Below are 13285 nucleotides of genomic sequence, written 5' to 3' on the forward strand. Positions count from 1 at the left end.
CAGGGTTTCCGACCATTAAAAGATAATAAAGCGAAAATCTCCCAGCGCGAGAAATTCCGCGATCGAATGGTGGTCAAATTGGGGAATCTTTTATCCAGAAGACCCAAAACATTCGGGGTCATCACCTGTGTCATGAGATTGTTCCGGGAAGCCACACGATATGTGATCTCGATCAGGCTCCTTTTTGTAGGTGATGCGGTGAACCCTAGCCAAACAATGTCGAGCTGTCTGGTCGATCAAAGGTTGTTCCGATTCTGAGACGAGAAGAATGTCGCCTTCAGAGACACCGCGCTCTCTGCTTTGGACCACTGGCATCGTGAAGGTCGCCTCCAGGTAGCTATCGACGCTCGCACGACTTGCAATCTTCATCCCGAATGGCTGAGACGTGAGCTCATCCTTAGCTGTGACAAAGGAGCGCCAAGCTTCTGAGGCAAGCAAGGGGAAAAAGGTATCCTGGTACGTTCTGGGTTCGGAATACTTGGTGGCAACTTCTGAAGCTGCTGGGCCATTGGGAGGATCGTTACCACCATGGAAAATATCCCAAGCTAGGATTGTGTTGTGTAATCTGTCCATAGGAGGGATGACTCTGGCTCTCCTATCCTTGACTGAGCGCTGCTGTCTAACCTTCTTCACTGGTCTACGCATTTTGTCTTGCAAAGCCTTTGCCATGCGCCGCTTGTTAGCTTCTTCCAAAGCTGTCTGGCCTCCCGTGCTAAGGGCAGCCAGTTCGTTATCGGCATCTGATACATCTTCTTCCTCTTCATCAGATTCTTCTTCGGAACTGTTAACCATTATCTCGCTTCGGCCGTGATCCTTGCCGATGAGGCCAAGACTATGCAAGCCGGAACCCTCACCAGGGACAGTTTCTCCCCTAAGAGCTTTGGCGTTCGCAATGACCGCAGCATCACGCTTCTCTTTTTCAAGCTTGGCCTTTTGTCTGGCCTCCTTGATCGCCGCGATCTCCTTCTTATCAGGGGCAATCTGGGTTCTGGGCTTGATCATAGCTTGAGCCTTTGATTTGGCCTTTGCCTGATCCTTGGCTTTCTTAGCCTCCAGCTGCCTAAGGATGGGGCTGTCTATAGATCTGCTGAGATCGAGCACGTCCTCACGATTAGATCTTGATGGTGCTACCGTAGCTGTACTGCTGGATGATGTGCCAGACCTGGACCAAGCGTCAAGTTTGCTTTGTTTCTTGATACCATCTTTGGGTCTCTGTGCTAATGGTGTCTGCGCAACACCGAGCTGGTAGATTTGAATTTCATCATCTGTTTGTCCAAGGGCTTGAAGAAGTTCTGCTCGCTGCTGGTCAGTCATGTTGGTTGACCTGACAAACTTGCCCGGGACATTTGTAGGTAGGCAGGCATCAGTGATAAGCTTGCGGGAGGCAGGGTTGATCTCATGGTTGTTTTCTCGAAGTCGGGTCAGAATCTTGCACAAGACTCTGACTGTGACATCAACGAGCCACTTGTCCTTCAGACGAATCATGTTCTCCATTCCACCAAAGTGTTGCTTTGCAGGGATAAGAATTTGCGACATAGTATCCTTCTCACTTTTGTTCAAAGCCTTGGAAATCGCCGAAGTGATGAGACCATCCTCAGCGACGAGGGCTTCAGCGAGTTCCATGATTTCTCGGCAGAATTCTGTCATGACGGCGTTCTGAATGTATCGAGACCATCCCTCAATGTTTCTGCACGCAGTAGAGACAAAACGCCACTGTTCGCTCCACCAACGCAAGACCTTCGCAGCCGACATAGGCTCAAGGGTCTTGACTCGCAAGACTCCAGACATGGGGTCAGTCAAACCACGGAGGATATCTCGACTCATATTTAGCATTGGCCTGATAGGGCCCCAGGGGTTTGGAGGTTTCAAAACTCGCTCTAGGGCCCATACTATGGAGGAGAGGGTCTGCTCAGGGTGCAGCTGTGACATTTGCTCGAAGGCGCCGCTCTGGGAAATCTCTCCGGTCCAGCTCTTCAGCAACTCGGCAGCTGCTTCAGCAAGTCCTGCCTCTCCATGGGTGGAGAGTGTAATAGTACCTTGGAAAGCCAGGCGGTCGTCAAAGAAGGTATTCAGGTCTGTGGCAGCGTCTAGTTCGGACATTCGACCAAGAAGATTCCCAAGAATATCCACCGTTGCAGCAAGAGACTTGTTGAAGTTCTTGCTCGAATCGCTCAGTTTATCGTCGCTCTTCAAGGCCCTGATCTGCTCCACACCAATCAAGGGCTCTAACGACAAGACAATATCTCTCGCAAGGTCGACCTGCTCGGTTGACAAATCGAACATCTCAATAATACCTTGCCAGAAAGCCTTCGAGTCCCTGGTGACGGCGGATTGCAGCTGGCTGCCCTCCAGGCAAGCTATATACTCCTCCGCAAAGACTTTCATATCAAGTTTCATGGCAGCTTGCATGGCCTTTTTAGCTGCATTTGCTACTTGAAAGGTCACCCAGCCTTCCTTTTCCTGGCCAGGGGCACGTAAGTTCCGGAGAATGATGTCCTTGTACTTCATAACGAGGTTGAACGCACAGCATGCGTAGAGATGAGTGGTTCCCGCACCAATCTTCGTCTCTGGGTCGACAAAGGTTGATATGGTAAGCTGTAAAGCGTCAAATCCAGCTCGAATACACGCCGCACGGCCCGGTTCCCCGATAGTCTCGTCTTTCGCAAGTGATTCGAAGAGAGTGTGCATCAAGATCTCGCAGGCGTTATATCTGCGATCGCGGCCGACTGACTGGAGCCATGGATCAACCCAAGACGTAGGAAAGGGACCACGGGAAACGCTACCATCGTAGCCAGTCCAGCAATCTTCTAGAGATTGACGAAGGAGATTCTTGTATCCGGGACTCGCAAAGATTAAGTCAGCGATAACATTTGGCCGGGCATCGCCGATAACATCCCAAAAAGCCCTGGGTGCCTTCTTTAGGAAGTTTGTGAGGATTGTGATGGTCATCACCAAGATACTCTCGGCAGGGCAGAACTGGATATGGCGGAACAGAAGGTCGTAGATGTGACTGATTGTGCCGTTCAGTTCGAGATTCCGTAACCGCTGCAAAATGACGTCCGCAGTCAAGGTCCTTAAAATCTCATTGAATCCTTCCCAGAACTGCTCCATTTCAGGCCACGAGTCCACAGCTTGAGGCTCTTTTTTAGAAATGTCCTCAATGGCCCTTGTCAGACCGCTGCTGACAGCCCAGTCGAACTGTTCCAATGTCATACTATTGCTGTCAAGGTTTCGATAGTTATCTGTTGCCCATTTTCGGCGATCCTGATTTTTGAGGTCAAAGATAAAGTAGGTCATTCCAGGCAAAGGCTCCTTGGTCCCAAGTTTGAGGCCACTTTTCCCTTGAAGTCGCTGGAAAACATACTGAAAGGTCATCCTTCGATCCGCATCCTCCATATACGGCATGCAGCATAGTGCCTCGTATATAGAGATATGGACCTCGGGTAGATGCTCACCGAGCTGGGATTTCTTGAAAGTAGAGCCTGCTGAAATGATCTTCTCAATAAACCCCTTGGCCCATCGCAGGCTCAGATCGATTCGTTCAACATCTCTCTGCTCCCAGCATCGACCGGGATATCGACTACAACTTCTTCATTTCCACCGTTCTTGGAATTGCTGCAAGAGTTCTCTGCGTTGCATATGCCAATTATAGACACAATCAGCGCAATGCTTTAAGCAACCGTTAAGCCTCTCGCTAAGCTGCTCTCCCCATTTCCCTTGGCTTGATTGATCGAAGCCAAAAATCAGGCAATTCCAGTATGTGACTTCGAGTCGCTCCTTTCCTGCCTTAATTCGACTATTCTTTTCTTCTTGCGTAATCGATGAGTCGGGGTCGTCGACGAGTTTGTAGTTTTCATTATCCTCGTCGTTGATGCGTGGACACAGGAGATGACATTCCTCGTCGAAGCATTGAATCTTCTCGTACCATTGGCTGAGTTGCTCATGAAGATCCATTGTAGGGTTCGCCGGTACGTTGGCGCATCTCTTGGGATCGTGGCTAAAACAAAGGGTTCGGGGGTACTGTGGGAGGTCGGGTTTTCATGAGGTTGGAGAATTTATCGTCAAGTCTAGCGAGGATCGCATTCGACGAAGTGAAGGATATCTTCAAACTTGTCGCAAAGAGTCGAGGGTTGTTAGGGAGGTGGTGGTCGAAAATTCGAAGTTCAGTTGAGGGACCGTTGCTGGGGCACTCTGGCTTCGAAATTAAACAACCCGTTCCGTGAATGTCTGATCGTTTGCGGGACAACCCTAGGGAACAAAACAGTGATGCGAATGAAAGGTTGAGTCGCAGAAAATGTGTAGAGTCCCTTGATGTCCTGGCGAAGCTTGTATTCCAGCAAGGCAACGAGCCTAGGTATGGAGCAATATGAAAGTAGAAGATCAGGAAAATAGTTGTAACGCTAGGTCAGAAACTGGCTGGGCTTTGACGCGCTTGAGTTGCCGCGTTTTCTGCAGGGGGTTAAATGAGAAACAGCGGGGGCCGTTCGTCTCTGGCTCGCAAGGTACCTTTAGCCACTGATGTCTAATTTGGGTGAAATGGTTGCTGAAGTGGCTTGTGATAAGACACGCGCATGATAATGCATGTGTAAGAAAGATAGTTGCACGAAATGCTGAAGAGGTGCAACTTATTAACGAAAATAACCCACAATTATCTAACTACAGGCACTTAATCACTGTCCTCTTCCTTCAGCTGCTTCTTCAATCCTGCTTTCCCTCCATACTGTCTCTTCCCTGTTCGCTCCATCAGTCCATCAAGAGGACATTTTGATTTACTCCATTCTTTGCTCCCCTCGCTTGTGTTTGCTCTACAGCGGATACAACTTCGTCCGTGTTGGACGAACAGTTTGTGCAATCCATACTTCAGATGATTGGGGATGCGCACCTCCAGGTGACTAAATGTTTGATCCCGAGTGGCTTTGGGGGGTATCCATTTCAACCATCCACTGATACGGTGAACATGGGTGTCAACTGCGAAGCTAGGTTGTTGGAGACAGAAGAGAATAACGCAAGATGCTGTCTTGACGCCAATACCAGGGAATTTAGTGAGTGTCTGCATGGCTTCATCAGGAGCCATACCATGTATATGGTCTAGTGAAAGAATGTCTTGTTCTGTCTTCAAGATTTCAAGATCTTTTTGACCTTGAGTTTTGTTGTCCGCTCCGGTGATACCAGATAAGTTCCCCCCTTTCTTCTCTTGCATAAAAGCCTCTCGTCGTTTTGTGTTCTCTTCATGAACTAATTCCAGGATTGCCTTGATGTCTTTACCCTTGACCTGAGCCAAGCCACCTGTCTTGATCGATTCAACGATGGTAGGCAAAGGAGCAACTCTGACCTTGTTCCAGTCAACGCTGCCTTTCCCAATACCTTTGTCGACAGTGCCGAATGTGGCCACCAGCCCCCTGAATGCTGCACTTGAGTTGCGGTTGGAAGTGTTCGCACTTAAGCGGGTACGAATCAAGGCATCGAGAACAGATGGTACCTCTCCGCAACCCGACACTTCCAAAGATGGCGCTGGTATCTTCTCGGGGGCTTTGGCTTCTCCATGTACTTTCGCCAGTCGGCGATAAACCTCTTCACACTCTTCTGCCGATGGGGCGCTCCACTCTGGAAAGGGCGTCATGCCAGGAGTAAGTCCATACGGGTTATCCTTGGTCTTTTTGACCGTTTTCCAAACTGGTGCTTCTATTGCCACCTGGAGATCCTCATCCTTGACCTCCTTCCTTACGGACGAAGGCTTGACTTGAAGTTTAGTTATTGTCTCGTCATCAGATTCGAAGTATGAAGATTTTGCAGCTGATTTCCTTGGGCGAAGGGACCTTCGGGTTGCCAACTCCATGACCTGGGCCGAACCTTGGTTCGCAGCTTTCATCCCCGATTTGGCCACAGGTGAGACCTCTTCGACTTTGGCACTTTTCTTCAAGTCCTGCGTTTCTTTCAAATCTTCCGGGGGTGTGGGAATCGTTTCGATATCCTTCCGGGGAGCACGAACAGGTCCCAGATTGTGCGGAAGGTCATCCAAATACTCATTTTCCACCTGGTCCTTGGCCTTCCTCCCGGTCTTCCTTTTCTTCACAGACGCCTCCTCTCGACTAGCAACCTTACGTTTCCGTAAAGTTCGAGCAGCCATCTCGACTTGCGCAGAAGGTGTGAAAGTATGGAAGTGACAAAAGATTGGAGATGATGTAGATAGGCTCGGACAGGGGTGCAGTGGTGTCCAAAACTTGACGGCAAGTAGCAAATAGCTTTTCATTCCACAAGAGCAGGCAATCTCTTGATGTTTTATATCAACAGCATACTCATTTTTGTTCTGGTCATGGTAAGTGTTTGATCAGTTTTGCGATTACTTATAGTTGATCGCATCAATGACCTCAACAGTCGACACAAGGATCGCTGGGGTCTACCTCCACACTTGCAAATCGTCACTCTGCCGGGATCCACTGAACTACCTAACCGAAATTGGTCAGAGTGGCTTTACGGTTTGACTACTCGTACGTTACCTAAGGTACCTACTTACCCTGTGCCACCCGCCCTTGAAATAGCAACATCAAGGAGCATCAGAACACAATACATGATTATTATGTTCTTCAAAAGTTGCTTCGGCTTGTACAGCTCCGTTTTCTTTTTTCTCTGGGGTATCACTGATAATTGCTACCCCGACTTTCATCATACCAAATCAGGACTCAGTCACCCTTCAGCTTTGGTAAATGAGTTGCTTCAAAAGTGTTCCAATATCAAACAGCTGAGTGGATGATATCCCCAATAGAGCTCAGCAAAGGGCCCAGCGAAAAAGTCTCCGGAGACATTCATGAAGCTAGCCATGTTTTTGGAGCTCGAGCTGAATGTTGCTGAACTCATTCATTACATTATGCCTTCCACTGCCTTACAATGTCTTTGCAACACGAACCCATTAGACACCGGATATATCCTTGGAAGCTATTGAACATACACTAGAGCTAGTGAGGCCAGTTAGCCTCGTTCAATAACCAATATAGATGTAGTATGCAAGTTCTCAGATTGAGTAACACTGATAACAGATCTCGTGCGGTTTATATGTGATGTACACTGTCCAAATAGTGAACACTGATGGACTGGAACATGGATTGAGGAGCTTCAACCGAGCCAAAAGACCCATTGATTCTATAAACCGTTGGTGAGCTATCTCTCGGTGTACCATAATGGAAAGATAGAGCGGATGGGTTTCCTATGCACGAACAAGCGCAAGTAAGAAATGGCGCCTGCGACAACGATGCAATGATGCCAACGGAAGCATATATACCAAGTCTTGTAATAGAGCTGTAACACAAGTTTCACGAGAATACGATACAAGCCACAAGAACATAAATATTGTTTCAATAAAATCCTCAGTTGGTTGATAGTACTTGCAGCAAGGTTTCACGACGAATAAGAGCTTTGACGAGACAAACGACCAATAGGTCATGTTGCGCGGACCAAATATTCAAAGAGAAAGATATATGTTGCCCTAGATACCAGGGAATTCACCTAAACTCAAGGACCTAACCGCTTATGACACAATAAACCACTTCTCTCGCTTTCTCTCCTGCAACCAATCATCACTTTTCCACTCTCTATTCATCGGCCAAAGGCAACAATTGCCTCGTTTGCTCGGGGTATGCAATCATAATCTTTTCTTTCCTGTATTGCGATTCAAAGTAAACTAACACAGCGACGTAGATATTTCTTTTGATCGCTAGGCTCAGGTCCGGTTCTCGACCATGCCTATCGAAAGAATCGACCTTGAGGCACAATCAGAGACCGATGACGTTTTATTTCTTTCTGAAGAATCTAGTGGGACTTTTGAGCGTCGAAGGCGTCTCTCATCTTGCACAATTGGAGATGAGGACACCAGCAGTCACTCAAACACCTCAGCCCGTCTTCTCGAACAGGGCGAACTTGAGCTCAAGGCAATGAGGCTACTGAATACGACTATACAAGCAGGTTCCTTTCTCGGAGTACGCCAATTCTTTTCTGGGAAATATCTTGTTGAGTTTATTCTGGTCAAAATTCTGGTTCGATGCCGGTCTACAGACGCGATCAAAATCCGTGGCACACCCTTCTTGAGAAATCGCTCGGCTTTAGCAAAGCTTCCAAAGAAGCCAAACGAAGTCTGCATGCTGATATGCAGAGATAGTGACACGAACAACGAAGAGGTCACAGACATCAGTCCATCACAAGTGGTTCAAGTGCACCCACTGCTCATCACTAACGCGAAATACCCCAATTTCAACCGGGTTGTCTTCAATCCACAACATCCCGCAGAAAGGGGCCGACCGAATGTGCAGTCCACACACTTGACCTGCCGCTAGAAGCTGGAGGTTTGTTACGCTGGACAAGGGAGCCGTAGGAAGCAGGTTGAAGAATCTCTTGTTCGCGTTGACTCCAGCGAAGTCTCACGGAGAGAATATAGAATTTCCAACGAGATACTCCGCAACAGATGGCGAGGAACTACCGCCAAAGGAGGCTCATGGAACCCCTTTTCAGGCGGTCACCATATTGACCTGGAGTCAGAGCGGTCCAACGAAGGAGATCGAAGCCACGGTCAGCAGTACACGATATTTGACTCTTGTTCCGGTGCTGGCGGAGTGTCGCGAGGAGCCCTCATGGCTGGCTTCAGAGTTCGATATGCGTTGGACAAAGCACCGGAGGTTTGGGATACCTACCAAGCAAACTTCCCTGGAACCGAACTATACAAGATGTCCCTTGACCAATTTCTATCCAGCGCGCAGACGAGTCATATGCGAGTTGATGTTCTACACTTTTCTCCGCCATGTCAATTCTTTTCGCCAGCACACACGCACGCATCAGAACATGATGATGCGAATATTTTCGCATTGTATGGCTGCAATCAACTACTCAAGAAGTTGCGTCCCCGTATCATCACCGTGGAACAGACATTCGGGCTTACGCATGACCGGCACGAGGAGTACTTTAATGGCTTCCTTGGGGACTTCACACAGCATGGCTACTCCATACGCTGGAGAGTCATAAGGCTTTGCACGTGGGGAGCTGCTCAAGATCGGAGACGCCTAATCATCATTGCCGCTGCACCTGGCGAGAGAATTCCAACCTTCCCCCAGGCTACACACAGTCAGGAGGGTGGCAACGGACTATTGCCCTACAACAGCATCGGAAAGGCGCTAAGGGACATCCGCGCAGGAGACGATCTTCATGACCTTGATAATGTCCATTATTTCGATCCACTACGAGCGCCATATGACCCGGAACGCCTGGCAGGGACTATCACCACTGGCGGAGGTTACTTTTACTACCCTGACGGCTCACGAAAGCTCACTCTGAGAGAGTATGCAAGCTTGCAAGGATTCCCCAAGTCACATCAGTTCCTCGGTACTAAAACATCCATCAAACGGCAAATCGGAAATGCGTTTCCCCCAAACACAGTTCGTGTTCTCTACAAGCACTTAGAACAATGGCTCTTAAACGAAGACCGCATGAAACCATTCACCAACAACCAGGACGCCATTCTCATTGAGGATGATTCCGATACACCACCCAATCTTACAGATGATTCTGAGGATAGGCCACGCCACTTTCCGGATATGATGGACGGAAATATTGTTGAGACTTTCGATATACAACAACATCGACGCGGCAGAGACCCTTGGGCAGTCGAGGACATGGTGATTGACTTGACCTAGCTCCTGGGCAGGTTTGGTCAAGACAAAATGGTACGGAGAACGAGATCAGTGGTTACTGGTTTAGTATTGTAGCAACCTGGAAACTAGACGACAGTTTTTCTCCCTGGAAAGGTCACGATGTGGTAGATAACTGTTCTGATCGAGCTTTAGATACTTAAGGTAGCCGTCACGAATACCAGTGTTTGATTACTTTACATTAGTACCTTACCTGGCACACCCGCCCTGGGGTCTGAGATATCCTTTGTAAGAGAGAGCCGATCTTGAACTAGCACCTGCTGCCACTGCCCTCTCTTTTTTTGCTCACGAAAACCCCCCCCTCAACTTTTGACAGTGATTCACAGCTGGCGGGCAGTGATTCACAGCGCGTCGGGTGCCTGCCGGCAGCCCCAGATGGGCACCTTCTTATAATAACAAACGGCGAGTGCAAACGCTTCTCCTCCTTCCTTCATCCTTCCTTGCATGCTTCTGCCTTAGGTTGGCTATATGTATCTTCTCCTAGCTCCCGCTTCCACCCTTGCTTCTTCCATCATCATCTTCTTCCATCATCATCTTCTTCTCTCGATGCTTTGACGAGTCTTTAAGTCAATACTACTTTGGACCACCTAGAGGCTAGGCATCTAAGACATCTTGTTCCGACGGCAGTTCGCGCTTTACTAGGTCACTCAATTTCTACTGCTGTTACGTCTTGTTGCTATTCTTCTGATATGGCGCCATCTGCTCCTATCATGTCGGCCCCTGTAGGACGAAGTGTTCATACGTCCGGAAATGTGAGTTTTGATCATCTAACCACGCGAATTATGTCACTGACATTGTACTCTTAGAAGCCACTGGAACCATTGTACGCCCTGTCTGTAAGCGAGTATGTGAACAGACACGAGAATGGTACTATAATCGAACAGCGCAACGAGGAGACGATTTTGAAACGGTTCAATGATCTTCGGACCTCTTTCAAAGCCTGGCCTATAGCGCAAATTGATTGCTTGGCAAATCCTTTTACGACGACCTGGCTCCTCCTTGTCCCGGTCCCTAAACAATCTGAAGACCTCATCTTTCCCGCTCTCACCGACAACTTCCGCATCGAGTTTGAAGAAAGAATAAAGCTTTCGAACAGGACTTATTCTCTTGTCAATTTGTCAGCAACTCGCGTGAAAAACCCGTACGAGGATATGGAGAGCACCGTCGGCCCAGAGATCGTGAAATGTGCGGCCTTCAACGTCCAGGTTCCACGTGCGGTGAAGAATGAGGAAGGCGATCAAGAGATTCTCGAGTTGATGAACCACATGGAGACAGCCTCTACACTCGATGATTTTGAAAGCCTAACCTTGGACCAAACATCCCAGAAAAATATCTTCATTACATGGGACACGTTTTCTAACACCTATGAGGCCGAACTTGCCGCGATGCATCGCCTGACAGGCGATTGCCAGCTTGAAAGCCGGCAAATCAGTCAAAAATGCAAGGCTGCTTTTGAGATGATCCTAAACTTTGAAGGATCAAAAAAGACAATTGTCAATCTGCATAGCATCTTCCCTCACCTTCGCAATCCACGTCACCGGGATTATAGGGTTCGCTATAGTCTTCTGCGAAGATTCCGATCCTTCAATAAGGATCACATGGCCGCCTTTGATGGCCTAAAGGCCATACCGAATGGTCTCTACTTTGTTAATGGATGTCCCGGTGCGGGCAAGACAGAGTGGAATATGGTCGTTTCTGCTTTGATACAGTCAGTACGTCGCCCAGGTGCCAAAAAGCGGTATAACCCTATCCTGTTTCTTGTTGACCTCAACAAAACCGTTGATGATGCTGCGGACCGCTACTGGAACTTGGCAAAGGAGTGTGGTCTTCATCTTCGCATCATTCGAATGCACGGTTGGCCTTACGAAATGAAGAACAGCGAGAGACTGGGCAAAAACCAGGCGCAAGACTGTGACCAACAAACGGACTTCACGAGAAAGTTTCTGACAACTGCCAGCATCGAGAAGACTTTGAACGCCGGAAGAAACCCCAACAAGGCGCCAACGCTGGATGAAGCTGCTTGGGACTACTATGAAAAGCACAAACATGGTGGGTTTGTAGCGCTCAAGAAAGTACTCTCCAGAATGGAGGCTAATGACGCCTTGGACCACGACGAATGGAAATGTCTGAGAAATGAAGTCACGAAACTATACACCGCGGTTTTGAAGCAAGCGGACTTCATAGCGACAACGCCTGTGGCCGCATATGGCGGCTTCTCGAAACTCTTTAAGCCGGATATTATCTTCGTGGATGAAGCGCCACATGCAAGGGAGTTGACAACACTGATTCCGATTGCATTCTTCGAACCCTTTGCTTGGATTTTTACGGGTGATGTCAATCAGACCCGCCCCTTCGTGAAGAGTGGTGATGCACGGGATGCCCTGAAGAAAGGCCTTGAGGTAAATCCGTATTCTGAGCAGCTGCGTCTTAGTCTCATGGCAAGGGCCAATAGACTGGGGGCGATCAATAGTTCATTGTTGATCAACAAGCGAGCGCATGGCAACTTGCACAAGCTGCCGTCGGATCTCTTCTATGGCGGAAAGATGTCTTCTGATTACCCATCATCGATGCAGTTCCCGGAAACCGTTAGCTACCTAAGACGGCACCTTGAGGCCTTCGGTAGTGGACGAAGACTGAACGCGAACCGGGCTATTATTGCCCTTTCGGCGAGCAAAGAGGAAAGCCATTGTCACAGTTTCTGGAACCCTGTGAATCATCGTTGGGTGTTGGCTGAAGTTAAAAAGCTTTTGCAGGACCCGTCATTTCGAACCATTACGGACAGTCAGCAGCCCGGACGTGTGATGATCCAGACACCATATAGTGTCTCCATGCGTCAGTATGCATATGTGGTTAAAGGCTGGCCAATTGAGTGGCAGGAGAGGACAGAAGTCTTGACGGTAGACAAGGCTCAAGGTAATCAGGCAGATGTGGTTTTCCTCGATATGGTGAGAACCACGAAGCCCGGCTTCATGGACGAGGCACAACGCCTCAACGTGGCAATAACCAGAGCCAGACAAGCGGAAATTGTCCTGATGCACCCTGCAATGACTTTTCGCCTACGTCAGGGTAAGCGGGTACCGACTGATTACACTTCAAAGGTCTGGGAGGATGCAGTTGCGAACGATCGCTTATTCGTGGTCTGACTGTGAAGTCTTCAAGAGGAATTTGATATGATGAGGAGAAGCATACCTGATGGTGTTTGTAGCTGTTTGAGCACTTGAAGTTCAGTTGGTTGATAGGTCAAATTGGGTCTGTTGTCTTGTTGTTAATTAAAGGAAGCTTGGTTGCACCAAAACTGGAGTGGTACTTGTATCGAAGCTTGTACGCTATTTTCTAGAGAAGGTTGAATGAAAGAGAAGTTGTCGACAATTATTGCTACCTACTGACTTCGTCAAGAGATGAAGTCAAAACAAGGTCACAGTACCCCGATGGACTAGTGTCTTGGAGGCAATCGAGCCACACTGGGGTCGGTGTTGTGGTGGGGACATGGCTTGGCAACAACCTCGGGATTTCGTGAAGCATGAATGTTTGATTTAGAAATTGGAACAAATCTTCTTGTCTATTTTCACTGTTTGTAAGACGACGCGAAATGGACG

At 48.4% G+C, this 13285-nt stretch overlaps 5 protein-coding genes across 7 annotated transcripts in view; 2 read left to right on the forward strand and 3 right to left on the reverse strand.

Annotated features, from left to right (window-relative positions):
• FOXG_03149 (uncharacterized protein) overlaps nt 1–3954 on the reverse strand; it is a gene marked incomplete at both ends in the record, with an annotated part of 6493 nt that extends 2539 nt beyond the window's left edge. Inside the window, 2 exons of the mRNA XM_018380726.1 lie at nt 205–3550; nt 3602–3954. Of these exons, the coding sequence (XP_018237056.1) occupies nt 205–3550; nt 3602–3954 (3699 nt within the window). The remainder of the gene's footprint in view (nt 1–204; nt 3551–3601) is intronic.
• A 584-nt stretch (nt 3955–4538) lies between these two features.
• FOXG_03150 (amidophosphoribosyltransferase) lies at nt 4539–6365 on the reverse strand. 2 transcript variants are annotated; one of them, XM_018380728.1, is made up of 2 exons: nt 5077–6359; nt 4567–5017 (listed from the first exon to the last, which is right to left on the reverse strand). In XM_018380728.1, exons 1-2 carry the CDS (start codon nt 6248–6250, stop codon nt 4977–4979), a joined length of 1215 nt encoding a protein of 404 aa, XP_018237058.1. In that variant the 5' UTR covers nt 6251–6359; the 3' UTR covers nt 4567–4976. The 2 variants fall into 2 exon arrangements, with proteins under 2 accessions (XP_018237057.1, XP_018237058.1); XM_018380727.1 differs by having other exon boundaries at nt 4539–6365.
• Nucleotides 6366–7733: 1368 nt separating this feature from the next.
• On the forward strand, nt 7734–9840 carry FOXG_03151 (DNA (cytosine-5-)-methyltransferase; the record flags this gene model as incomplete). Its single annotated transcript, XM_018380729.1, has 2 exons — nt 7734–8249; nt 8325–9840. 2 exons carry the CDS (start codon nt 7734–7736, stop codon nt 9672–9674), a joined length of 1866 nt encoding a protein of 621 aa, XP_018237059.1. The 3' UTR covers nt 9675–9840.
• Nucleotides 9841–10431: 591 nt separating this feature from the next.
• On the reverse strand, nt 10432–13100 carry FOXG_18491 (uncharacterized protein). Of its 2 annotated transcripts, none has more exons than XM_018398583.1 (2): nt 12879–13100; nt 10432–12745 (listed from the first exon to the last, which is right to left on the reverse strand). In XM_018398583.1, exon 2 carries the CDS (start codon nt 11735–11737, stop codon nt 11399–11401), a length of 339 nt encoding a protein of 112 aa, XP_018237061.1. In that variant the 5' UTR covers nt 11738–12745; nt 12879–13100; the 3' UTR covers nt 10432–11398. The 2 variants fall into 2 exon arrangements, with proteins under 2 accessions (XP_018237061.1, XP_018237060.1); XM_018398582.1 differs by having other exon boundaries at nt 10432–12940; nt 12997–13082.
• FOXG_03152 (uncharacterized protein) lies at nt 12518–12832 on the forward strand (the record flags this gene model as incomplete). Its single annotated transcript, XM_018380730.1, has 1 exon — nt 12518–12832. The coding sequence occupies one exon, from the start codon at nt 12518–12520 to the stop codon at nt 12830–12832; it is 315 nt and encodes a 104-aa protein (XP_018237062.1).
• Nucleotides 13101–13285: the final 185 nt, after the last annotated feature.

The sequence above is a fragment of the Fusarium oxysporum genome, chromosome 8 (assembly GCF_000149955.1).
Source record: "Fusarium oxysporum f. sp. lycopersici 4287 chromosome 8, whole genome shotgun sequence".
Lineage (NCBI taxonomy): Eukaryota > Fungi > Ascomycota > Sordariomycetes > Hypocreales > Nectriaceae > Fusarium > Fusarium oxysporum.

Excerpts from the sequence above, each read along its gene's own strand:
- FOXG_18491 (XM_018398583.1), bottom strand. The coding sequence starts at position 11,737 with ATGTTTGTGCTTTTCATAGTAGTCCCAAGCAGCTTCATCCAGCGTTGG.
- FOXG_03150 (XM_018380727.1), bottom strand. The coding sequence starts at position 6,250 with ATGAAAAGCTATTTGCTACTTGCCGTCAAGTTTTGGACACCACTGCAC.